The following is a 25849-nucleotide window of genomic DNA, read 5'->3' on the forward strand; positions in this document are numbered from 1 at the left end:
TCAGCTTCTCCACTCCCTCAGCCAGACGAAGACTACTCATATGTGTTTATGTATATATATTTATGTACAATATACATACGGCCACACAAAATTTGTATAAAAAAGTGTAATCAAATGTATACCATGTACATAGATTTAAGAACAGTAATGGAGATAGACATTCTGTCCCGACTTATGGTAACATCAACAACTTCATTTGAGACCAAAATATAATAGAGGGAGATGTTTTGACTTGCTCATCTGTTACCAAACCAGAGAACAGAAATGAAATTAAGGCACTGAAAAAAAGACAATTGCAAATTGGTTTGGATGTCTTTCCTCTTCTCTTTGATAACCACTATTAGCATGCCATCCCCGGCCTTGAAAAAAGTGGCTTCAAACATCTTATTACTTTACACTTTCATGTGCAGGCTCTGAAAGGGAAAAAAAATAATCTTGAGGACCTGAGTAATAGGAAGGGGGTGAAGCCTGTCAGCTTAAATGCTGTGTGCTTGGGGCCTAATGGCAAGAACTTCTGCTGCACTTTGTGTGCTCATCAGCTGGAAATGATAGAGGAGAAGGATTTTAATGTCTGTCACATGTCACTATGTGTTACCAATGCTGTGAGGCCATGCAAAAGGCAAATATGATTCACAGAGAAACAGGAGATCTGTCCAGTAGAGACTAATGCTGTTTTTGTAACACTTTGGTGAGATTGCATATGGTTATGCAGAGCTGTGATCACCCATACCCAAAGTAGGTTCGACCAAAAAGTTGATCAAGAAGAGGTGCAAGAAGGTGGATTATGGTCTAAGAGTCTGCTGCAAGAGGATTCTAACAGTGAACACACACTTTTCTGGCTGCAATTACACCAGAAAAATAGTTAATTGCTCCAGGTATTGCTCTTCACCAGAACTTCCTAGTTAAAATGACCTGGATTAGTATCAGCAAATGATAGCTTTTTCTGACCTCGTTCATTTTAACTTGAAGAGGTTAGAGAGAGCCTAAACAAGAAGTGGAACTCAGCAGACCAAGGTGGGCAGGAACATTAAAGGCAATTGGAGGTGGCAGTCAGCTAGAGGCAGGCTGGAGGGCTGTGTGCCCTGGGATATGTCCACCATGAAACCATGTGGATGTCTAAACTCTCTTTAGCTACAGGCCCCACCTAGATTATTTCATGCTGAAATGTAGATCTATTTGATCTATTTCTGCAGTGCACTGTGCAGTTAACACCCACAGACTTAATAACCTTGGCTCACTTAGTCTGGCCAAATAGAGCCCGTGGGACTTTACTGTTATTTATGGAGATTTATTGTTATAAAATATCATGGAGACAGGGCAGTGGTGAAAAATCCAGAAAGTGTTTGGCATAATGGTCATCATTGTTGAAGGGCACGTTGGTAAAAATAAATAAATAAATAAATAAATAAATCGCCATGAATAAAAGCAGGAATTGTAAATGTTTTCTTCTAAAGGGGACTGAGGTTTTGAAACAGCGTTTGAGTAGGAGGCAAAAGATATATTTTGATCAATTTATGAAAGGAATTATGACTCAGCTGCCCATATTAGGAAGAGGTTTGATTCAGTGATCAAAAAATTTCTGTTTAGTTACATTGTTCCTTCCTGTGCACTGTAGTGGTAATAGTAAAGTTGTATGTGTAGGTTTCCATAGCAGATTAAGGTCAAATAAAAAAACAGTGGGAGTAAATTTAGTGCTGGCAAAGTGAGCAGAATCCCACTAAAGTTGTAGCTGTATCAGTTTTTTTCTTGTATTGTTTTTACTGTTCTCTTTTGTCATTTTATTATTTTTCAACTCTTGGCATTTGCTGAGTTCTGTCCAAAAAGCAGTACTACATTGTTGTGTGTCCCCCAGGGCTGAGTTGAGAAGACAACAATTTTGGCCAAAGCAATAGAAGAAATTGCAGCATAAAACATATATCCACAATGCCTCCTTAGAAGACAGTGATTTTTAAGCTTTTTATTTTGCATTAAATAGCTCATGTTATCATGATGGCTGTTGGCACAAAAAGTAACATTTAAGATGATAGACGGAGCAGAGGAATGAGCAATGGAAAGGAATTACCAATGAGCAGCCTTCATATCCCCTGGGACAAGTCTTCATGGAGAAAATAATTGATTATGCACAGTGTGGCTTAATTAGTTATCCTGTGTTATGTCTGTTCTACATCATGCTGTACTCTGTTTTCCCTTTAGGGCCAATACAGTAAAATTACCTTCCGGACTCCCTTTTATGTCGGCGGTGCCCCCAGCATGTACTGGCTGGTCAGAGCCACAGGCACCAACCGAGGATTTCAGGGCTGCGTTCAGTTGCTCAGCGTCAATGGGAAGATGATTGATATGAGACCCTGGCCATTAGGGAAGGCTCTCAGTGGTGCCGATGTGGGTAAGTGTAGTGGTGTGGGGCTTAGCACTTTAATCAGTGCTAAACCACTTCTTTTTTTTTTTTTTTTGCGTGATAGAAAAAATTGGGCAATGGTCCATGTCTGAGGGGGGAGGTGTGGTCTTGACTTATGGAGTGGTATGTCTCTGTGCCTTTGTGCATTGCTGTAGCTGCGTCTGTAGTAGGGAGGTTTTATCACACTGTGCATGTAAATATCAATGTGGTATACCAAAAACCCTTGTGGATACAGTTGTCAAACACAATTTTAAAAGCAGCTCCCATGAGCAAACAGGAAACTCAGTGTTGCTGATATAATTATGTCTGCACCAGTGTTTCTGCCAGTGCCTTTCAGGCTACCTCTCCATGCTCCTGACTGATGCAGTCATCATCAGAAGTCAATAGTATGCATGCTGTGTTTTTGTAAAACAGTTGGGACACAACAAAATGTGTTTTGCCTACAGGCACCATTGCACTTGTCCAAAGCAACACAGGGATCTTTCAGAGCAGTGCTGTGGCCATTGAAAGAGCTTTTCCTGTGAAACCCCATTACTGCTGAGGCAAATAAGCCTTCAGTCCAGTTGACCATCTATTGACCATCCATAGGCCTGTCGACCATCCATTGTTTCCATTTCCAGAATCACAGTATGTTTAAAGAAAAAAAAAAGTGGTATCAATTCTTTCAACATCTTTGTGGGGTGGTATTATAACATTGTCTCCCTTCACAGATGAAAAGGTGAGTTAATTAACTGGGCCCATCTTCTATATGTATTTATTCATTTCTGCTTCATGTAACGGGCACTCAGAAAAAAGGGCAACAAAATCCTTGCTTTAATGACCTCCCAGTCTAAACAGTTTAAAGGGAAGACTAAACCCCGAGTCAGAATGTGAGTGGTAAAAACAGGAAATAGATCCCATATCGCTTAACTCTCCATGCCATGCCTCAGCCACAAAGTCATCTTTCTTCTCCTCTATAGCTTTGCATTTGGCATCCCAAGAAGGAAGTGATTAATGAGAAACTTCCTAACAATTGCCCTGTATTCTCTAGATAGCATGACCAAACTTCTATGGCATACAAGGAGGGGAACAGAGCAGCCCAAGAAATAGATGCTGAAAAGAATAAGACTTTGGAGGCAGAGAGTAATTTCACGATAGAGTGAGAATCTATGGAATTTCTATAGATAGATAAAAGCCTCGCTAAAATTCTCCGAGCCCTAATCTCTATTGCCTCTTGGGACACAGCTGGCTTCATTCCTATCCATGAATGCTCCACATACTACTGCATTAACAATCAGCGTCACTGAAAATAAATGCTGGGGTCTGCCATGTGTGACTCAAAACTGAGCAGTAGAGCCTTACTATCCTTACGTGGCTGCACACACTTTATATGATACTGTACCAGCAGAGGTTTGCAAACAACATGTGACATGTTAAACTTGAAATAAATAATTATAAATGAACTCTGCTAGGGTTTAGGGATGGTTTTTCCTAGCTAGTCTTTTGTTTCTTTCCCATTGGTACAGTGTATAAATCAGGGATGCTGTGGTACGTGGACCACAGGACTGTGGGTGCGCAGGAGAGGGGCCCATACTGTCTCTGTTCATGAGAAGCCTCCCAGCGCATGATGCCGCGAGAGCAGCCTGTCCTTGCATACCAGGGAGCTACAGCTCAAGCTGTCCCTCAAACCAGGGTGTCTGCAGCTTTTCCAGCTGTTCTTATCGTCCTAGTCCTCTTCTAGTTCGTAAAGATTTTGTTTAACTTTGGTCTTTTTGAAAATACTACCAACATTGTTATTACAGCAGTTGCTCTAAAGATTAGCATCATCTAAGTTTTCTGCTCACATCTTAGACTCAGTGCTTCCCTAGTTCACCCAAGTGCCTTGGCTTGATTTCACCATCTGTAAAACTGAGCTGGTGCTGCTTGTTAATGTTGCCATCACGATAAGTGATGAGTACAGGAGGGACCTCCTGGACCAGATCCCTGTTTGTAGCCATGGAAAACTTCATCAGTAGGGCTGGAGAGGACCTTGAGGAAAGGTGCAGATTATTGTCTTAAAGCGTTCTCTGTTTTGTAATTAACCTGAAAATAGGATTTATATATGGAAGGTTTAATTTAAACCCTGTAGAAACTGTCTTTTAAATTCCACTAGAGTAGTTAGGTAAAAAATGGTGACAAGATGCCCATTCCCCTCCTGCCCCATTTCACTGTGGCAGCTTAGAAAGGGAAATGAGCATTGTGAGCACCTGTGATCCTGCAGTTGGATGCAGGGCAGCCATTTGAAGGGGTAATTCCATGCTGAAGGAGAATTAGTTTCCTTCCAGAGGACTGGTGTGCTTTGGTCGTTCTCCTTGTGTGAGCCCTGGAGCCTTGCGTCATGTGTGCCACACTCAGACCTTCTCTCTGCAGTAAGACACGGGTCTGGCAGGGGATTTGTACCTGAGTGATACGAGACAGGTCTGTTTGGGCAATGAGCCACACCAGATGTCCTGGGAGTTATTCCTGCCTTTGCAAGTCAGTGGGGAAAGGTGATTTTCCACCTCAGGCAGCAGTAACAGGGATGAGCCAGTGCCTCATCCACTAACACGAGATCCTTCACTGTGCCACTGTGCTTTCCTTCCTGAATATAGGATGGGAATGCTGATGCTGTACTGATACTAGTACCTTACTGAAGTTTTGTAAGGTCCTGGTCTGGAAATTATCTTTGCAATCAGAGTACTGTATTTACACTAAACAAAATAAAAAGGATATAATCCCTACTTGTAGATGTTTTGTAAGATTTTCCTGAGTCACTTCAGATAACAAAACTATTCCCCAGTGCTTATTGTTAGCATTTCCTTAGCACACCTGTGTCATCCTGGAGGTGATAGTTCAGCCTCAAAATAAATGTGCAGTTCATAGTTCGTCATAAGCACTTTACCCTTCCAAATGATGTACTTACACATGTGCACCATGAGTGTACTATGTGGGCTTTCTTAACATTTAAGATCAGTACATAACTATCAATAAAGGGCAAAATACGTAAGCAGAAACTATCTAAAATAAAGGAGAAGATAAAATCAACTAGTACTTTATCAGATGTACACACGACCAGTGACAAATCTAACTTTATAGACAGTGGTTTTCAGAAGAAAATAAGTAAATTATTTATTCTATGACAATTCCAGTGTAACTCCAGCAAGAATAAATAATTTATTTGTTATTTCAGGTAATGTGCCAGAACAGTAGAAATACTTATTAAGAAGCTCATATGCTAATGATATGGATTCCTTGTAGTGCTGAGAGGAGGGCTCACAACCTCATTTTAGTTAATAAGATTAGCTGCTGATGATTAACACCTCCTAAGCCTACCAAGGCAAGAATTTACGGTAAATAAAGAAGCACTTATGGTGACTGAAATAAAACAAGCCACAGCACATCTAAACAATCCAGAGAGTTTTCAATTAATGCTTAAGTGAAAATAAAGATAGGAATGAGGGCAGAAGAAAAATAACGATTGGAAGGTACGACTGTCATGGTTTGTTAGTGAGGGCTAATTTCTGCTATTTTAAATGTTTCTTCCTGGTCTGGTACAAAGCCAGTGCTTAAAAGCAACCTGCTTTGTCTGAACGGTGCATGGTCTGAGAAACAGGGAAAGAACCTAGCTAGGAAAGCAAATTGCATTGGTTACTTGCAATGATCAAAAGCCAAATCAATCTTCTTTGACAACCTCCTCTGATAAATCAATGTTGTGGCACTGTGTTTAGGTGAGTGCAGCAGTGGAATCTGTGACGAGGCATCCTGCATCAACAGTGGTACCTGCACTGCAAGCAAAGCGGATTCATACATTTGCCTTTGCCCTCTTGGGTTTAAAGGTCACCACTGTGAAGAAGGTAAGAGGAAGCTGGATTGCTTATATTTCTTTTTATGGTTTTTTTTTTTTTTTTTTAGCTTTCAGTGTGTTTTCCAAATAGTGACATCCAAGAAGGTCTTATGCTATTACAGTGACAGAAGACAAGTACTTGTTATTATTTCACCTTATTAAAATCACATGGTGAAACCCTATCCCACCAATCAGTTTGGGGCTACATCCAGCTCCTATACAATCAGTGATTTTCAAACTTTTCTTATTTCAGTTAACTATAATTAAGCTTCCCAAACTCGCTTTTCAGAAGTAACACTAACATACCACTCCACAGCTGCACTTTAACATTTAAAAAAAAAAAAAAACAAAAAAACTTTTCCTCTAAACAAGTGTCAGCTGTTTATTTTAAAGTATAAAGGATAAAAAATCAATTTCATGTTGAAATTGTAGACATACAAAGAAATTGTCAAATACACACCATGAACATTGCTTTTCATGACACAACCCATTGTAGCATGCTTGCTACCTTGAAAAACACAGCAGCAAATCACTACAGAGTAGTGGTTATAGCAAACCGGAAAGTTTTTTAATACATGGACAACCTTGGAAAAAAGAGGGATTAAGGAGATAAGTGATGTAGGTTACAATAACAAATATTTCTAATTTAAATGATGAAATTCCTTGGTTGTTTTCCTTAGTGTTACCTTAAGTACAAAAGAGAGGGAACTGACACTGGTTGGTAGGTTAGTTGCTCCCTTACCTTTGAGCTTCAAGTGACCTGCTTGTGTATTCTGGATTTCCAGCACTCACCTTGGCTATACCTCAGTTCAACGAATCCTTAAGATCATTTGCTAGCACACCCTGGCCCTTGGAACCACAGAATTACCTTTCCTTCATGGAGTTTGAGATGACATTTCGTCCAGATTTAGAGACTGGTGTCCTTTTGTACAGCTACGACACAGACAGCAAGGACTTCCTCTCCATCAACATGGTGGCTGGTTACGTGGAATTCAGATTTGACTGTGGCTCAGGAACGGCTGTCATCAGGTAAAACGGCATTTCTTGTATTTGTCTTCCAATGATGCCAGAGTGCATATCCAGAAAGGAGTAAGCTGGAAAGAGGAATGTCCTGTAATGATGTATGGGAGCCCATCCATCTCTCTAGTGCCTGCTTCATGTAAGGAGGCACAGAAACACTATCACTGTACTCAAGGCGACAGGATCTTCTTCCTCCAACAGTTTGCTTCAAAGCATTGTTGTCAGTGCTACCATGTCATGACACCATCTTACTGCAGATGTTTTTATTTCTGCATGGTATTACTGAAATTCCTTGTACACCTCTGTGACGTTTTGCCACAGCTAATTAGGGGATCCATAACTATTTTATACACATACTTGCACTTTCTAGCCACAAATTGTACAATGGCACTTTTGTGAACATCATCCTCCCTGGTCTCCAGTTCTGGGCAGTAGGTACTGGACTGGAAGTGTCACAAGAAGCTCCAGGTCCCCTCTTTCCTCATAGTGCTGTTTTTCAGATAATCTAAGAGTAATATCCAATTTACTTAGGTTTAGCAGTCTTAAAGGTAAATACCTGGTTTAAATGAGTCATCCAGGCTTCCAAAGACAGACCTCCTTGGAATGATTCATCCTGACCTAGAATAAAATCCTAGGACAGGAGCAATGAGATGCCTCAAGAAGAGCTTTTCTCTGTCTGTGTATGTGAGTGCCTAGTCCCTGGACAATTGTTCCCTGTGCTCTGCAGAAAAGGCAATGATCTGAACAGAGGCATTCAGTATCTTGGGTATAGTCCAAGAGGCTGCCAGTTTGACCAGGTTGATTTAATATATAGAAATAATCTATATAAAGCTCATGAAAAATGTATACACTGCCTGCAACTCTTGCATACCATATGTTTCATGTGGACACCAGAATTTTGGCTATACTGTGATTGGGAGAAATATCCTGATTTTCCACTGAATGAGGACTCATGCAAACAAGCCCATTCAGATTATAAACTGAGAGATGAAATTTCTAGAGGACAAATGCAAAATAATGTACAATCCTAACAATACACAGCTGCGGTGATGCTGTATTGTCAGATAAAGATCCTGGAGTTATCATGGATAGCCATGTGCAAGCAACTCCTAGCTGCCTGGAGACAAATACAAAACTGCAAGTATGGTGCAGAGAATTCTTAGGAATGGAATAAAGAAAAATGCCTCTGCAAAAATCCATGCTCCACAGTCTTGAAAACTTCCTGCAGTTCTAGTCACATCATTTTGTAAGAAATAAGCAAAATTAAAAAAGGAAGAATAGCATTGATATCCAGAGAAGGGAGAGAAACAAATTCCACAAGTGCAGCAGGACCCTCCAATTTGGAAAACAGTTTGGTGGAAGTATGATTTAGATTTTTAAATTATGAATGACATGGAGAAGAATAAGGAATGATTATTCTGCATTTTTTCAATATGTGAAAATTAGAAGGAGCCCAGTAAAACTGCAAAACAAATGATATAAACGAAAATAAGACTTTTTTTTTCTCTCCCAGACAGTACATAAATAAGTTGTGGAAATTAATTGTCACAGCATGTTACATATGCCAGAACTATAAATAGGTTTATAAAAAATAATAGACAAATTTGAAGAAAGATCCATTGAGAGAGATTAAACGCATTTGTACGGATGCAGCCTCTGACTCAGGAAATTGCTAAATGACAAGTTGCCAGAAGCTGGGAGGATACATCAAGGGAAGTATCACTCCAAACTTACCCTGTTCTTTTCTCTGGCCGAAAACCATCAGAAATAGCTTATGTCAGAGACCTTTGCTCCAACCCAAAATAATGGCTCTTCTTACAACAGCCTTCAATCTCTTTCTGATTACATCTGTCTAATTCCTATTACTGGCAACTATAGAGTCTTTTTTTCGTTTGGTTTTTTTTTTTTTTTTTTTTTTTTTTTTTACTCCCTGAAGAATACTGTAGTGGTGCAGAACACCTTGGACTAAAGTTCAGACAAGATGTATGGGGCTTTTAAAATGCAGCAAGAGCTACAAGCATGGGTTTGAGGGTGGAAACTGCCCCTTTCTGTTGGGAAGCACAAGAGAGAGCAGGACACCAATTAATACTTGGGTCATGTGCATTAAGAAGGAGTGTGGTGTGATGGCTGGGTAATGTGGGGACTCATGAGGCTGACAAGCTTAGCTGAAAGTCGTCAGGATTGCTGCACACCCCAGAGATGTTGTTAAACAATAACATAAATACACCTGCGTTTGGTGAATATTATGCAGGTTGCAAGGCCAAGCACAGAGACGAGGAAATGCCAAGCTTCTGGTTGCCTGTGCACCATTGTTTTTTACAGTGGTTCCATTGCTTTGGTCTTTTTTAGCAAGGTAATATTGAGCAGGCACAGTGCTGACACACAGTGCAATCCTTCTGAGCCTATATATGTAAAACAAAATACATGGATCCTGGTTCGTCTTGCACGGAATTGATATGTCCTTCACATGGCATCACTCCCACCAACTGGCTGCCACCTCTCTCCCTCCCATCCCACTCCCAATCACACATTCAAGCTTCAGGCAGGGCAGTAACATTTTTGGCTCAGGCACTGACTATGAATGTTGTAGTAAACTTGCCCTGGCTGACGCACATCAGGTTATCATTTATCCTGGTGTAATTAACCGAATCTCAGCTGCTGGACCCACTCACTTCCTCATGGACTATACACCTCTTTGCACATAGCTCTGTCTCCAGTTCAGCTCCTTTTTCTGCATAATGTGGGCAACTTGCACCCTGTCATCAGCTCTGTCAGTGCTTAAATAAGTTAAGTAGATTCCCTGTTTTTCTTGCCTGTTTAGGCAATCGCCACTTAAAAGTCTGCCTTGATCTTGGTCATAATGCTTCACACCTAACCTTTTGGCCTAAGTGGAGGTACAGCTCTGGTCATCCTGAATATCTTTCATACAATCAGACTGTTAAATATTAGAATATAATAGGAATGCAGCCATAATGGCTTTATAATTAAGGATGAAGCAAGCTCATTTCAGTACATCAGCAGTAGCAGCAGGCAAGCTGACCTTGGTGAAGGCTGCATTTTGCCACAGGTGAGCTAGGCTGGAAGAAGCACAGGGTGTGCAGCAGGCTCCAGGAGGAGCAGGGCTGCTGAGTGGACAGCTGAATGCAGACACTGAGCTATTCACCAAGATGAGAGAATTTGTCAAAGGAGAATTTGCCGTCTCCTGGGATTTCCCATAGCCATACATTGCAGAGTCAAGAACTTCATCATCTGGAATATTTTGTAAGGTTCAGTGTGATTGGGAAAAAGTGATCATTATCCCCATAGTACATGAAAAAAGAGAAGTTCCAATGCCTGCAGCAAGCACTACCAAACTCATACTAGTTTCAAAAGGCCTGTGAATCCAAGAAATAGCTTGTAAGTCTCAAGTGACTTTGCAAGGGGTGTGTGTGTGTGTGTGTGTGTGTGTGCATGCGTATGTGTGTGTGTACACACACCCCTCTTCAAGGTGACGAAGTTCTGTTAGGTATTGATTTACTCAAGGTAACTAAACCCTAAATGCTACCAGAGAAGACATTGCTCAGTGAATGATATTTTTTTATTGAGGTTGTCAAAGTAATATTGCCAGTGTCTTCTCGACAGATGAAAATGGACTTTGAGAAAATTTGAAGGATCAACATAAATACAATAAAAATATTTTTAAACTGAAACTCATTGAAAAGAAAAAAAAAAAAGAAAAAGATTAAATTGTTATTTTCATATTTTCAAAATGATACGCCTTTTAAAATTAGCATTTATGTCAGCCTGAAAATACAAAACATTATTTTACCTAAAGCAATTTTATATATTTTTTTTTTCATGGAGAGAAAGCTAGAAAGTCTTCAGGTGTCCCAAATAACACTGTTTCTGATTTTTCCGGCTTGACCAGTGAATCAAACACAAGTTTTCATAGCTCCTGGAAGAAAGTCTGCAAGATAACATTTAGATGTAAAATGTTTTAACTGGTGTAATAAATAATGTACATTTGAAAATAATATGCGAAGTTCTGTATAACTGCTAAAGGAAGATGCGTTTTTGCCTACCAGTTATGCTGCTATTCATATTAGTTCTGAGCTAGTAAGGATTGTAAGAACAGTCTTCAAAGGCTTCCATTGAGGCTGGCTGGTGAATGCTTTACACAAATGGGGATTATTGTTCCTATTTAGCATCTCATCACATCATTAGTATCGTATTTTAGTTACTTCCCCTTAATGTATGGCAGGCAGGCTGCGTGTGTACGCGTGTAGATGTCGCTGTAACAGGCTGCATAATTAGAGCTGATAAGCCATCACAAAGTACTTCTGTTTTAAAAGGGGGTGGAGAATGTGGGGCTAAACTGACCATTAAGTGGAAAATTTTATCTGTAGGCTTATGGCATTATGAAATGAGGATGTATAGCTGAGCCAAAAATTTGCCTTTATGCCTTATAAATGACTGAGCAGAAAAAGTAGCTCAGAGGTAGATGAAGTGATTACTGAAATGTGTCCTTTATAAACAAACTAGAGTGTTTATTGTTCAGTGTAGGAACATGATCTCATTTTCATTTGCTGGAAGGGCTCAGACAGTATATTGCTTCCTTGTAAGTAAAGAAACAGTGGATTTTTTGTTGGTTTGTTCTTGGGTTTTTTAGAAAGTCACTTCAAGAGGAACTGACCTATTAACATAGCAGTGATATTTGAAACTATCAGAAAGACAGAAGTGTAAAACACTTAAAATTCTTCTTCCCTTTAAAATAGGAGTGAAGAACCTGTCAGTCTGGGTCAATGGCATGAGCTGCGAGTGTCTCGTACAGCGAAGAACGGTATCCTACAAGTGGACAAACAAAAGCCAGTGGAAGGGATGGCAGAGGTGAGCATATAGCATGAGTTGTCATTAATATATACCTAAGTATATATATGAATACAGGTGTTAGTTTATAAAATGAATGAATGGTAAGCTTCACAGGCTGCTGTCAAAATTATGAGTTCAAAAAAGTACAAGTGTCAGGGCAATATTTTCTTAAGCCCAAAGAGGGAAATTTGCACATGATGTCTTCCCTCTTAGGACAGGGATCCTACAAAAGCAGCTGAAATCATGGCCTTACCTTCTTTTACTATGTAGCTGAACTCACGTTTTTGGAAGTTCATACATGTTCTTGAGATTCTATTCTTGGTACTTACTGTTTCTGGCTAAGTCTGTCACACAAGTTGTGCGCCATGAAATGCATCATCTGGAGAAGGATGAAACAGAAAATTATGTGCACAAAGTCCTGTTTTTTTTCTTCTCTCTGAATATTATGCTGGATAGATAAGCCAAAAGAAAATTATTTCCTTGTCTTGTCCTTGCAAAAGTAGTTTTCAGGGTAGAGTAAAGGCTGGACTACTGACATTGTTGATGACTTGCATTTTATTCTTCCCTAACCTAGAGTTCATAGAGAGTTTTAATAAGATGAAATGCTGCTTGCAAGAACCCAGGCAGGGTATTTCACTCAAAGCAGATGCACTCAATTGTGCATATAGAAGTACTATTGTTTTTTTTTTTATCCCAACAACCTCAGACTAGAACTTCTTAGAAAATATCTTTTATTCTTTCATAATGGAAAGTCTGGTCAGAAAAACAAAGTCCAAATTCCTTTAGCAGAAGGATCTCCTTTTTTTTTTTTACTTTTTTTTTTTTACTTTTTTTTTTCTGCAAACTGGGAAACTAGTTAAAGGAAAGACTTTTCTTTAAAAATTTAAATTAATTGAAATGCCCATTTTTGGTCAAGGAGCAGGTTGAGTGGCAAATGTTCAAGCAGAGCAGTAGAGATGCCTCTAGATAGGTGGGTAAAGGTAAGGGCACTTTTTTCTTCTGTAAGTGCTGCAGTGCAGCTGCAGAAGGAGGTTGGCTGGGAGCTGCCAACAATGAAATTGGATCTGGGATTGCACAGTTATCCTGTCTTTAGATATTAAACTACTTTCCATTCACACTATGAAGCTGAGTAGACCCATCAGATATCTTGAGCAACTACTTCTAGTAACTAATGTAAGCCCAATGTTCTTCCATTCAGCCTTGTATCTTCCTGTGAATTTGCTTTTCAGGTGTTGGAAACATTAAATGAGTCTCGGTTGCATGGACCTTGATTTGATTTTAACTTCATGAGTCTCATTTGGGTCCTGGATTTGCATCCATGTACCTCAACTCTTTGCAAATATTTAGGTGTGCAGACAGCAATCAGAATGAGAATTGACTAGTAAGTAAGGAGAGAAGAAATTTACTATTGTTTCAGAACTCTCCTTCCTCTATTCCTTCAGTTTTCCCATTTTGAAATACTTGGGTTTTTGCAGCTAGCTTGGCTAAGGATAAAGCACAGGCAGTAGAGAGTGTCCTGTGGTGGATTTCTTGAGAGAACTGCAAAAGGAACAATTAACAGAAGTAATGAGGCATTGAAGTAAACTATAATATATAATTTAAGCCAGTCTGAAGATACAAGCATGGTTCCAGCTACTCTAATAAAATATTATTGCTATGTTTCTTGCAGGGGGCTTTCACACAGATTAAGTGCAGCTCTGAGATATTTATTGGCGGAGTCCCCAGTTACGATACAGTGAAGAAGAACTCAGGGATCCTCAGGCCCTTCAGTGGGAGCATCCAAAAGGTGTGTGCCCAGAGTAACATGTTGAATGTGTTTATTTTCATCTCGTCATATATCCTATCCAGTGTACACTTTAGGTGAAAACCTGCCCTTATAGCATTGACAATATTCAAAATAATCCAAGATTTCATCTCAGGAGCCCTCCACAAAGTGCCTAAACATACTCGCAAAGAAAAGTTTGTCTAACTTTAATAGCCAGCAAGTGTTACTGCTGCCATTCTCCCTATTAATTTCTGTTCTGTACTAATGAGTTTGCTAAAGCCATACAGAAGCAAGCAGAGGAATATGCCTATTACTATGTCAAGATTAGAGCCCTTGGAGTGCCCTTTAACACAATATATGAATAAATGAACAGAATAGATGCTCAAATACTTACAGGTGTGCACACTAAGGTGACTAAATGTACAATAATGAGCAGAAAAGGAGGTATAAATTAAAGCGGTTTCCAGTCCAGCTAGCATATTTTTATACCAACCAAGAGTAGCTCTTCTCTCCACCTTCCCCTCTTACTCTTTTATGTGGGGTGCATGAATGGGGAAGATCTCTTTCATTGTTGGCAAACTCTAGGGATTATGTTCCAGGACAGTCAGCTTTACCTAGGTGTAATCATTTTTGAGAGCAAAAATACAAAAATGTGTAATATTTTGAATAAGTAGTCAAAAGAGAGTTCAAGCTGAATTAACAGGTTCTCTCCCTAGATTTAGCATACCTAAAATAATCTGGATAAAGCTCAAAACTTGGCCTTGAATCTTTGGTGTTTAAAATTAGCAAATTGTTGTATGAAATATAATTAACAAATAAAAAGCCCTAGTAGTGAATCTAATTGATCAAGACAGAAAGGTAATTGCAATTCATTGTAATTGGTTTCATCACTTGGTCCACCTTTTTCAGTATCTTTGTAAGTTATCTAACAGAAAACATGAAAAGAAAATTGGGGGAGTCTGTGATAGTGGTAGAAACAGGTCAGTGACACGAACTTGTTTGGAATGATGGGCTTGACTAAACAGTATGTGGCTTGGAGAGCAAGATGGGGAGCCTGGGAACATAGAACTTAAGTCATACTTATATGGTGTGGGGCTGTACCCTAGAGTACAGAGGCACTGATAAGAATTTGGAAATGCTGAGCATACACTCATATTTTTGTGGTGTAGTTAAGAACATGGATGGGATGTCGGGGAAGAGTACTGACTGCCTCTCAGGTACTGTGAGACTCTTAGTTGACTGCTGTGTTCAAACACAGCAGGATGTTGGAGGATGTTATAGAAATAAAGCTGCAAACATCACTAAGTCCTGGAAAACGTGCCAAGTATAGAAAGATCTCAATCTTAGGTCTTAGAAGACCTATGATCTCAATCTATTTAGGCAACTCAGATAAGGGTAAGAAGTGACTTTGTTGTGGTTTGCTAATTTCTACGTGAGGATGGGATTTGTCTGAAACAATGCAAAAAAGGCACAATGTGAAACAATGGCTGGAGGCTGAAAATAGTTTAAGTGAAGAAATAAGATAAGCATTTTTATGAGTGGGGGCTTGTTAACTCGTGGCACAATGTAGCTGGAAGTTAGACAGAAGGTGGAAAGGTAATGGGCTCTTCACTGATCCATTTTTGTGACAGGACTGGATGTTTTTCTACTGTTGAAGTTGCTTAACTTACACTTACTTCACTTACACTGTCTGAAACAGAGTATAGGCTCTCCTTGCAATCTCCCCTCCCCACATAAACCTCCCTAAGGTACATTGTCTGAGCTATGTGGGAGCCGGGGTACGTAACTGTTACAATTTTCACTTCTGCCTTTAAAATCTATTTATTTGGGAAAATGGACTTCTTATTTTGATGTAGCTGAGATCAGAAGCTAAACACACAGATGTAATTTCTATGCTGAGATTTTGAATCTTGGCTGAGATTTTAAAAATGACAGTTTTATTGAAGAACATATGCTGCTGACACGCTGGAGAAATCCCAACATCTAACAATTCTCTTTGGTTTGTACGCAGACAGTTTTGTGAAGTCGTTAATTATGTTTTTCATCCATTCTTAACTCTAGCTTCTTTCCGGCAAAATGAGGTACTAGAAAGCAATAAAGAGCGTGAAAAACAAGCTGTTCTGCATAATATTTGTGTTGTCAACACCGGTCTCCTGGGGATTTTCCTGATCTCAGAAATGCTTTTTCTCAGCAGTGCTCGTCTGATTTTACAGTCCTAGATCACGGCTTAGTGTTCAGAGACCAGACCGGTAAATCCCACACCACTTCTCTCCATATAGGGTTGTCTAGTTCTGTGTCACAAAACACAAAAGAAATTTCATCACAAATGGGTCAGTGTGAGTGTGTTGGACCTGTGCCTCAAAAACATTCTGATCCCAAGGAACAGATTGTGGGCCAAATTTCGAGTGTTAACTTTCTCTGAAGTCTCACAGAGAAGTCTTCTGACTAGCAGAGCAATACAGATAGCCTGGAATGCTTTTTCCCTCCCTTTATATCTCTGTTTTTAACACCCAGATTATCTTGAATGACCGGACAATTGATGTGGCGCATGATTTCACTTTTGGAGTCAACCTAGCGAACGCAGCCCACCCCTGTGTGAGCTCACCATGTGCAAACGGAGGCAGCTGTGTTCCGAAGAAGGACAGCTATGAATGTGACTGTCCCCTGGGCTTCGATGGGCTGCATTGCCACAAAGGTAACGATGGCTGCATCTCAATCCAGAGTTCTTTGCAAAAATGGCAGACATTTAGCAACTACAACTGTTGTACACATTCCTTGAAATAGAAACCCTGGAGGTCAGAGCTCCCTTTTCATCCATGCATGGTCCACCTACCTGGGGAAGAATTTGCTTTGTTATTTACAAATATCATAACTGTTTTCCCAGCACAGAGCAATGATCCACAGATAGCAGCCCACTATCAGGTTGCTCACAGTGGACAGCACTGCACGCTTCATATGCCTCCCTGGTTACACAGTGCTGTACAAAGGGGGAATTCCTGCCAGCGTCCTTCAGCCAGTGATTATTTTACGTCCTGAAGCATGAGGATTGATAACCCTTGTAATTTTATCCTCTGTAGAGCTAACAACAAACTTGGGTCTCATATACAGCAAGGTCTAATCCTTTTATAGACTCTTACTGCTCTGTAATTTCATTGTCTGCACCTTGGTACCACAATGGAGACCACCAAGGAGGAAAACCTGCCCAGGCATGTGTTGTTTTTCTTTCTTCAGAGCCGCTGCAATATTTCCAGCCTTAGACTCAGAAAAGTATTCTGACTGCATGAAAAGCCTTAAACAAAGGAATATAGGTTTTACCACTAGATGGAGATGTTTCCCTTCTGTGTTAGGCTTGATTTTGAAAAACTCTGAGGGACTGTTGCAATGTAATAGCAAAAACGTTAAAAAGAGCTGAGTGACATTATTGTCTTTACCCACTCTTTCATTTATCACAGGCATAAACTTCAAAGTAAAAAATAGTGGTTTGGTTTAAATCATGATGAATAGATTGGCCTTTTCTTCCAAAAAAGACAATGTCTTAGAACAAAAACATCTTAAAAAACAATGCAAGAAACTGCTCTGCTTACGTTATTGTGGTCAAAGTAATAGCAGGAGGAACGTCATTTATCCTGACTTCTCAGTGGGGAGGAATTGTGAGTTTGCAGGGTGCTGTGCTCCTGGCTTTGAGGCAGCATCTGCAGCAGTACCCAGGTCTCTAGGGCGGGCTGAGGCAAGTGAATTCTTCGCAGCTTGAGTGTTCACGGATGTGCAGATAGCATGGATGTCTCTCCTTCTGCACCTCATTCAGGACAGCCCTGATGAGCCCAGAGCAGGTTTCTCAAAATAATCATTACCTGTATCTTGTCAGTAGTGTGTAGACACAGATAAAGCAGGATGCATGTGTATGGATGCTGCTACTTTGACACAGGGCTTGGTTAGTGCACTCAGATGGTTTGGGAGGGGCTGGAGGTGCAGCCACCATCCTGCTTGCTGGTGGGTGGCTGTAACCCCAGGCACAGAAAAAAAAAACAAATTGCTTGTGTGGGACTACACCTCCTTCTCCAAAGTTATACATGCACTTACAAAAGTTCAACTTAAATGATTCTGGTATGTGATATGAGCTATCGATTGACACCATAATGGATCATTGGCTGAGGATTTCATTAGTTTCTGCTGGCATTGTTGTGTTTTGTGTCTTCTTTCCAAGCTGTGGTGAGTGTTAAAAGTAGTTGTACTTAATTGTAACATAGAGTGGAATGGCAAATCATTGCTTTCCCTTGGGTAGAGCTGATCCATTCATAAGCCACGTAAGTCACTAGTACTTGAAAACAGCTGAAAGGTTTAGTGCTGGCTGCACCTTTGTATGTTTTAAGCAGGCAAATATACATAGATGGGGTAAAACTATTGAGTGCTATTTTCATAATTGATTACAACTGCCTATACAAAAGGGAAGTGGTGTTCACATGTTTGCAGAAAGGTGGGCATACCACTAGGTGGTCGGTGGATGGGAGATGCTTATGTTATAGAAAAATAAAACCAGAATGTTCTTGTTTTGTTTTGCGCTGACTCACTGCAGAGTGTGGAAACTACTGCCTCAACAGTAAGTACTGCAAATGATATGAAAACTGCTCTGTCACTGTGCGCCTGTGTCTGCTCTAGCAAGCTGGATGCTGGATTTCCATTAAGTCTGGCAATTTTCTGTCAACAGTCCAAAACATTTTCTGGCATTTTATAGTACTTCCTTCAACCTTGTCCAGTCAATATTTGAAACTGCATCCAGAGCACCTGCTAAGTGCAGCATGGTGGCTGTAGCGCTGGCCCCTGCATTCGCAAAGCAGTGGGGCCAGGCAGGTGCTTTGAAGGGGTAGATGCTCCTTCAGGTCACTGCAGCTGCTCAGACTTTGCTCTTGCTTGTCATGAGAGCTTTGGTGCCTCTCTGCCAAACAGCAATGAGCAGGGAGTGAAGGTGTTTGGTACAACATCTCCCTACCGGCCCTAGTCCTTTCCAGTTGTGAAGCTCCTGCATGCATTAAGGGTACTGCTCAAATTTACCTGGTTTTCTGTGCAGCAGGTGAGGAGCACACCAAAGAGCAAGCAGAGATAAACGCACGTGAAGTGTTACTCTGCAGAGGAAATCAGTGAGAGAGAAAGGGCAAGGGCTGTGCGTGGCACCAGCCCATTCCTCTGCCACAGGCAGGAGCAGTTGGGTGTTGCTGCCAGCACGGGACACGCACAGGGAGGAAAAAGGCTCTGACACCCTCTGCCTCCATCCGCTGTGGTCAGAGACTGTCCAACACAGAAAGCATCAGACTGAGGGAGCAGTGTCTGGCCAAGCCCAATGCATCTTTTGCAATCTTCCAGCAGTGCTGGCAGGCTGCGGGCTGTGGTGGTTTCTTTAGACACATTAGGCAGTTTTCCTGATTTCACTATGGATGGAAACAGACATTTGTCACTATCTAAAATTCTCACTCTTGGCACTTAAAGTTCAATTTTGTATTGCTGTTGTTGGCTGCAAGACTACAGCAATTGTTATATATCTGTGTTACAGTGAGCTCTTAAAGCCCAGCCAGACTCAGTATTGCACAAAGAGAGCAAACATCCATGCCCCGAAAAGCTTGAAATCTATATAGATGGGATTAGCTGTGGGTTGAAGGGATTAGTTCTCAATAGGAAAATAGGATGAAGTTGGCTATTTCAAGGAATTTATAAAACTGGCTTATATTAATGCAGCAGGCAGTTATGAGAGCTCAGCAGCAAGCTGTAGGATGCTCACTCGAAAGGAAATCTGTTCAGGACAGCACTCACAGGCTGCCAGCAGGTCTATGTCAACTATGTTCTGTGATTTACATTACACGTCTGAGTTAATTTGCGAATGTTTTTTCCCAGTGGGAAGCAGTACACCAGCTCTAGTGCTGGTCTCAATGCAGGCTGCACTCCCAGTGGGGACTGTTACTGCAAACTGCAGCTCTGCCAGGGGCTGTCCCTGGGGAAGGGGCTGGAGGGACACCAGTGAGGTCTGGGCAAGACATACTTATCCTGCCAGGCAGCACTGCTGTGCGTGCTGAATGCATGGGCCAACAGGCTTTGCACGTGTGGCCTCTGTCCTACAGCCTTTAGAATGCTCTTGGTTGCTTTCAGCATACTTAAAATGATGAAGAGTGGCTTGGATGTCCTTCCCAGAGCTATCCTCTTCCTGCAATGCTTCCCAGAGGTGCTAGAATCACCACTGCACCATGGAGAATCAAGGAATATGAAAACAGTGATTAAAACAACAACAAAAATAAGCAGCATTTTACCAATACTTGGTGGAACAAGACATTTGGCCCATGGTATAAAGTCAGTGGTTTAAAAGTCCCCAGCTACTGCCCTTGTATTTATGTACAAACTGATGGCGCCTTTTCAGAAGCCAGTGTCAGTGAGTTCAGCTGGGTTCTAGCCACCATCAGGTACCTGTCAATGCAGGACTAAATCAATAAAACAGTCTTTTTTTTTTTTCCCTTCTATTTCCATGTCAGCTAACACACATATTTTTTATTTTTTTTAAATACTTTTCAGCCATTACAGAAGCAATTGAAATCCCACAGTTTATTGGTCGTAGTTACCTCATATACAATAATCCAGATATCCTCAAAAGGTAATGTATCTCCTGCGAACATAAGTGGTTGTACTGCTTCTTCACTGTTATAGGGTTGGGAGCCTCTTGTGGCAGGAAGTTGTATATTTGAGTGCTTTAAACTATTTTTGCCATAAATGTATATAGGAAATATATATTTTTTATTCATATGCTTATGGCTTAGCTTGTTACAATAGCTAAGCATATTGTAGCCTTTGAAGAAATGGTATTCACAGCATACATCTGATACGGAGGAGGACTGGTGTGTGCTTTTGGAGAACAGAGAATGAACATACAGATCCTGTATCCTTAGTCTAAGGATTTAAACTCTTACTCTAGACTAAATTTTAGGTCCTCAAACTTCTATTTGGCTGCTCTCTAAAAGATGCCCAAATTCCAGCAAATTTTGCAAATTTTATTCCAGCAAACACCGGCCTCTATTTCAGACACTGCTTATGGGTGGCTTCCCAAATGTCCTCACCTGCAGCTCCATACCTCTCACCTCCCAGGGCACCCAACCTACCAGATGTTCTCAAGGTCTGCTTGTTAGACTGCGTCTCCCATGAGATGGGGAGAAAAAGTATTTTCTCTTCCTTGTGTGGAATAACCTGGTGTTTGGGATTCTGGAGAACTAATTTCAATTCTACCACCCTGAAATGCTGGAAATGGGGCTGTGAACCACAGTCCCTCACAAATCAGAATGTAGGCAAATTGCTAGGAAGTATCCAGTAAGACTAAGGGACAAGAAATGCTGCATCATCTTCTAGGTTTGTTTGAAAGAAGACTGTCTCAGTGCAATATTTTACTATTATTTCCTTCTTTTACATTAAACAGGGTATCAGGAGCAAGAACAAATGTGTTCATGAGGTTTAAAACCACAATGAAGGAAGGTCTTTTGATGTGGAGGGGAGACAGTCCCATGCGACCTAATAGTGATTTCATTTCTATAGGCCTTCAAGAAGGAGCATTAATATTCAGGTAAACTATCACATCTTTATTTTTATTGCGCACAGTGCACTCAGTGCTTGAAGGTGCCTCCACTGCACATCCAATGTGCTTGTCCTTTGGTGCACTGTGGGACACCTCCAACTTTTGTTTTGTTCAGTGATAAATCCAGTTCTTGTCTGGGAAAGGATACAAACCGAAGTAACATGCTGCCAACTTTACATCACTCTTCCTCTCTCCCTAACAATTCCTAAAACATCATATTTTTACTGTGATTTTGTTAAAAGTCACCCTACAAGGATAGGAGCACTGTCGATAACTCCCCGCATTGCTTTTGCTATCTCAATTAAGTAGACCAGATGTAGGGCATCAGGTGTGTACATGGGAGCAGGACTTTCACCTTCTTAAACCCCAGAATAACTCTCCCTGTGAAACAAGACCAGCTGGCACTGGGTTTTGTTACTGCCACCACCAACACAACCACTTGTTTAAGAAACAAATAATATTATTGTCAAAAAAATAAAGCAGGGGAGTGTTGAGAAACTGAAAAACAGGCTGATCTCCTGTTCTTGCTCTCCAGAATTGCTTTCACGCTTGCAGACACTTAGGCAGAATCTGTGCAACGTTGTGCATGGTGCTTTATGGGACTCGTGCCTTTTGAAAGCCATATCTTTCCTCATGATCCTGCTTCTAGGTAGCATCATCTCCGCTTTGTGAAGGTAGGCTCAGGTATCTGGAACCCAGAAATTAAGATGCCTGAAGTGTGAACCTGATGGGGACATCATGTCTGCTGAGTAATTTCATTAGCAGCAAAAAAATACTGATCTGCAAATGAACCAATGAGGTTCACGATTATCTCTGTATTTATATCATTAGGTTTCATCCTTTCCAACATCACAGGTCTCAACCTTCTCTGTAATGCATGCTTTATTTGACTGGTAATAGTTTATTTAGCAACCGAGTTTAGCAACCTCTCTCCCATTAGGCCAAGGGTTTGTATGTAACCAACCATCACAGCCTCCTGGCTCCAGGAAGAAATGCTATGCAGAAGCCCTCTCTGTGCTGCCTGGGCCGGTGATGATGGTACCCTCTCTGACCTGGGCAGGAGGGAGCTTTGTGTGTTCCTCCATGAGCCCGACTTTCCAAAATAAGTGCATCACCACTGGGTTTCCAAAGGAAGCTACCATTCACCTGCAAAATCTGAGCTAAAGGTGGGCTCTGGGGGCTGAGCTGATGTATGAGGCACAGAGCAATGGTGCTCAATCAGTGTGCGGTGAGACAGTCTTTGCAAGGGAGGTGGTAACACTTTACATTGTGGTTTGGCGTGTGTTGTTTCTTTTTTTTTAATTGCAGCTACAATTTGGGCAGCGGCATTGCTTCCATAGTGGTGAACGGCTCGTTCAGCGACGGCCGGTGGCACCGGGTCAAGGCCGTTCGGTAAGTGTCCCCACTTCATCCCAGGGGCAGCACCGCAGAGGAGCCACCGCAGCTCCCTCCGTGCTCTCGCATCACTTCGGGGCAGAGCTGCGAGCAGCTCAGCTGCTGCAGGAGGGCACACACAGAGATCATTGTACTGGAGGTGGCGGTGCCAGCTCTGAAGGCCAGTGCAGCTCCAGGCAGGCTGCCAGCATCACGCGGGGCTGTTCCCAGGCGGTGACAGGCCATCTCTCCAGCCCATACCGTGCGGGTTAACTGCATTTCTCTTTAGCATCTGCATTCTGAAATTCCCTAGTGAGCACTCTGAGGACTGGCACAAGGGCTGGAGCACAGACCGTGTATGCCTACTTTCTCTGTTTGGGGGAGGTGCAGACATCTTGCAGTGTATATGTAACTCATATTTATAACTCATTACCTCATGGGAGGCTGGCGTGCCCAGTGGGGAAAGCCCGCATCTCTCTCCTCATGAGACGTCGGTTCCCTGGAAATCACAGACTGATGTTAGCACAGTTTGTCACCAAATTCAGTGAGGAGAAAAGCCCAACAAAGTGGCTTTTCTGTCAAAGCAGTTATTAACCATTTATGAAGTGGAAGTGGCCTAAAAGCTCTAGCAAGAAAGGGGCCATTTGAGCAGGGCACTTAAGTTTTACCTCACCTTGCCTTTTCTCACCCTTCTTGGTTAAGCTTCTGCAGTTTACTTTTTATATCACGGCTGATTTTTAAAAAGCACATCAGCACCTGCCCATCCTCCCCTAGGTGTGCAACTTACTTCTTTTCCAGTTTCTTTCTCCTCCAGAAATGTGTCCCCACCTTTGCAGGTCTGTGAAAAGAAACACCCTGAGGGGTCAGGATTGCCATAGCTTGTCACTGCCTAAAATCAGTCCCATCCTCCACCAGGCATTGAATCCCCTTGGCCTCCTGGCAGGAGGAGGATGCTGCTGCTCCTCCCACCTGGTTGTGGTCTGGATGCCTAAGAGCTGTTTGTTTTTCATTTCAGGGATGGGCAATCTGGCAAAGTAACTGTGGATGATTACGGAGCCAGGACTGGTAAATCCCCTGGAAAGATGAGGCAGCTAAACATCAATGGAGATCTCTATGTAGGTGAGTGCTCACTGTCCATGTTCAGCACCTGACTGTGTTTTTGTGCTTGCAAGGGAAGCTGGAAGCCAAGGCATCCAAGCTCCATCTGACTCCAGGTGAAGGCTCCATGAAGCAGCCTCTGGTCCTCCACAACCTGGTTTCTGAGGGAAAAGGAACTGTGGTAGGAGAAGGGACCAGTACTGAGGTGCTCATTGTAATCCCCAGCAAGTAACATTAGCTGCAAACCCTGTACGTTAGTGGGAGCCTGGGCAAAAGATTATCCAGTGCTTATTGCTGCTACAGTTTCTGCAATAAGTAATCAGGATCCATGTTTGTTTTCTTCTGCTTGTTCCCTCTGAGTGCCCAAAAGCTGTATTTAAAAACACAGCACAATCTGTACTTTAAAATTCACCTGTGAGGTCTGCTAGGAAGTTGTGTCGCATTGCCGGGCATGCAGTGGGCTGAGCAGGAGCACATGTTGGTGAAGAGTTTCTCATCGCTGCCTTTTCCCCAGGTGGCATGAAGGAGATCGCCCTGCACACCAACAGGCAGTACCTGCGAGGGCTGGTGGGCTGCATCTCGCACCTCACGCTGTCCACCGACTACCACATCTCGCTGGTGGAGGATGCAGCTGATGGGAAGAACATCAACATGTGTGGGACCAAGTGACAAGAGAGGAGCCCCGGAGCTGAGGACCCATCCTGCGCTTGCGTGTGCAGATGAAAGCGAGCTGGCTGCTGCAGCCCTCCACAGCCGGACCATGGTCGCCATCAGAAGATGACAGAGCCAAAGGGAAACCCTGAAAAAAAGAATATTTTCCCTCTCCTTTCCTCTGCTGACCAAACCAAACTGAGTATTTTGTGTAGGAGCCATCCCCTTTACCCGCTGCGTGTTTAGTAAGCGCTAAAGGTCGTGCGTCAGTGCAAACAGCAGAGAACTGTGTGGTGTTACGAGTAGCTCAGTGGCTGTGTTGTGGTCCATAGGTTGTCTTTTTTAATGTCAAAAAGGGCAGTCTTTAAACACCTGCATTCATTCCACCTTCTACTTTGCAATGGTACAACGACTGTATTGTGCAACAGATACAAGAGCAGGCAACGTATCTATGCATTCAAATGTATGTCCCCAAAACCGCAGTTCTTCTCACCGCTCTGATTTAGCTAAGTTATGTTTCATCCTGTGTAAATAACAGCTGCAGTGACTGGTTTCAAAACGTTGTTGTTTGTTGAGGAGGAAAGTTCTTAAAGTCTACTTTTTTACTACAAGCAACAAAATCAACGAACCAATTTTATAGGAGTAATTTTATACTTGTATATTTTTTATAGCAGCAGCAGACCTGCTTACATGATATAACTTTTGCCATTTAGGTGTACAATACAATTAGCTCTTTGCACACTTTCCTAAAAATAGCAAAGTGACCTGTGGGTTCAGTTGGTTATACAGAAGGCTCAGTGTCTGTATTATACAGTTTTGGTGGAGATATTTGTGAGTTATAACCGGTTTTAAATCTCTTTTTTTTTGTTGTTGTTTTGTAAATTTTGACAGTTCGAAATGTACATTATGAAGTTTTCCTGGCTTAAACAGATTAAAAGATTAGGAGGAAAAAAGTACAAACTCTTGCTGCTGTGGTATTTTAAATCACAATTTTTAATGCTGAAAAATGAGAAAAGAGATGTGCAAGAGACCTCGGTAGGTCACAGACCTCTTAAAATAAAATGTTTTCTAGGCACTGGACCAACACTTGTGCAACCTTGATTGCCAAACTGTAATTTAAGCAGGCGAAAAGAGTGCTGTTGAGACAGTAAGGAAATGATCCAGAATTTCATAGTTTAGAGATTTCTGGGTTTGTTAACTCTTTGTCTGAAGTAGAGCCATGAGCTGTCAAGGGGCAGAGGTGCCAGAGAAGAACTG

The 25849-nt window shown here is 41.6% G+C and overlaps 1 protein-coding gene across 4 annotated transcripts in view; it reads left to right on the forward strand.

Annotated features, from left to right (window-relative positions):
• EGFLAM (EGF like, fibronectin type III and laminin G domains) overlaps positions 1 to 25622 on the forward strand; it is a 75870-nt gene extending 50248 nt beyond the window's left edge. For 2 of the 4 annotated variants that reach the window (XM_035563820.2, XM_050716383.1), the window contains 11 exons: positions 2194 to 2383; positions 6121 to 6246; positions 7022 to 7265; positions 12011 to 12122; positions 13774 to 13890; positions 16384 to 16564; positions 20422 to 20500; positions 21314 to 21457; positions 22778 to 22861; positions 23859 to 23962; positions 24456 to 25622. In XM_035563820.2, the coding sequence (XP_035419713.1) occupies positions 2194 to 2383; positions 6121 to 6246; positions 7022 to 7265; positions 12011 to 12122; positions 13774 to 13890; positions 16384 to 16564; positions 20422 to 20500; positions 21314 to 21457; positions 22778 to 22861; positions 23859 to 23962; positions 24456 to 24610 (1536 nt within the window). In that variant the 3' untranslated portion in view covers positions 24611 to 25622. Of the gene's footprint in view, positions 1 to 2193; positions 2384 to 6120; positions 6247 to 7021; positions 7266 to 12010; positions 12123 to 13773; positions 13891 to 16383; positions 16565 to 17612; positions 17700 to 17929; positions 18079 to 20421; positions 20501 to 21313; positions 21458 to 22777; positions 22862 to 23858; positions 23963 to 24455 lie in introns of those variants that run through there. The other 2 variants (XM_050716384.1, XM_035563821.2) reach the window with 2 other exon arrangements.
• The last annotated feature ends 227 nt before the right edge of the window (positions 25623 to 25849 follow it).

This window comes from Cygnus atratus, chromosome Z, assembly GCF_013377495.2.
Source record: "Cygnus atratus isolate AKBS03 ecotype Queensland, Australia chromosome Z, CAtr_DNAZoo_HiC_assembly, whole genome shotgun sequence".
Taxonomy (NCBI): domain Eukaryota; kingdom Metazoa; phylum Chordata; class Aves; order Anseriformes; family Anatidae; genus Cygnus; species Cygnus atratus.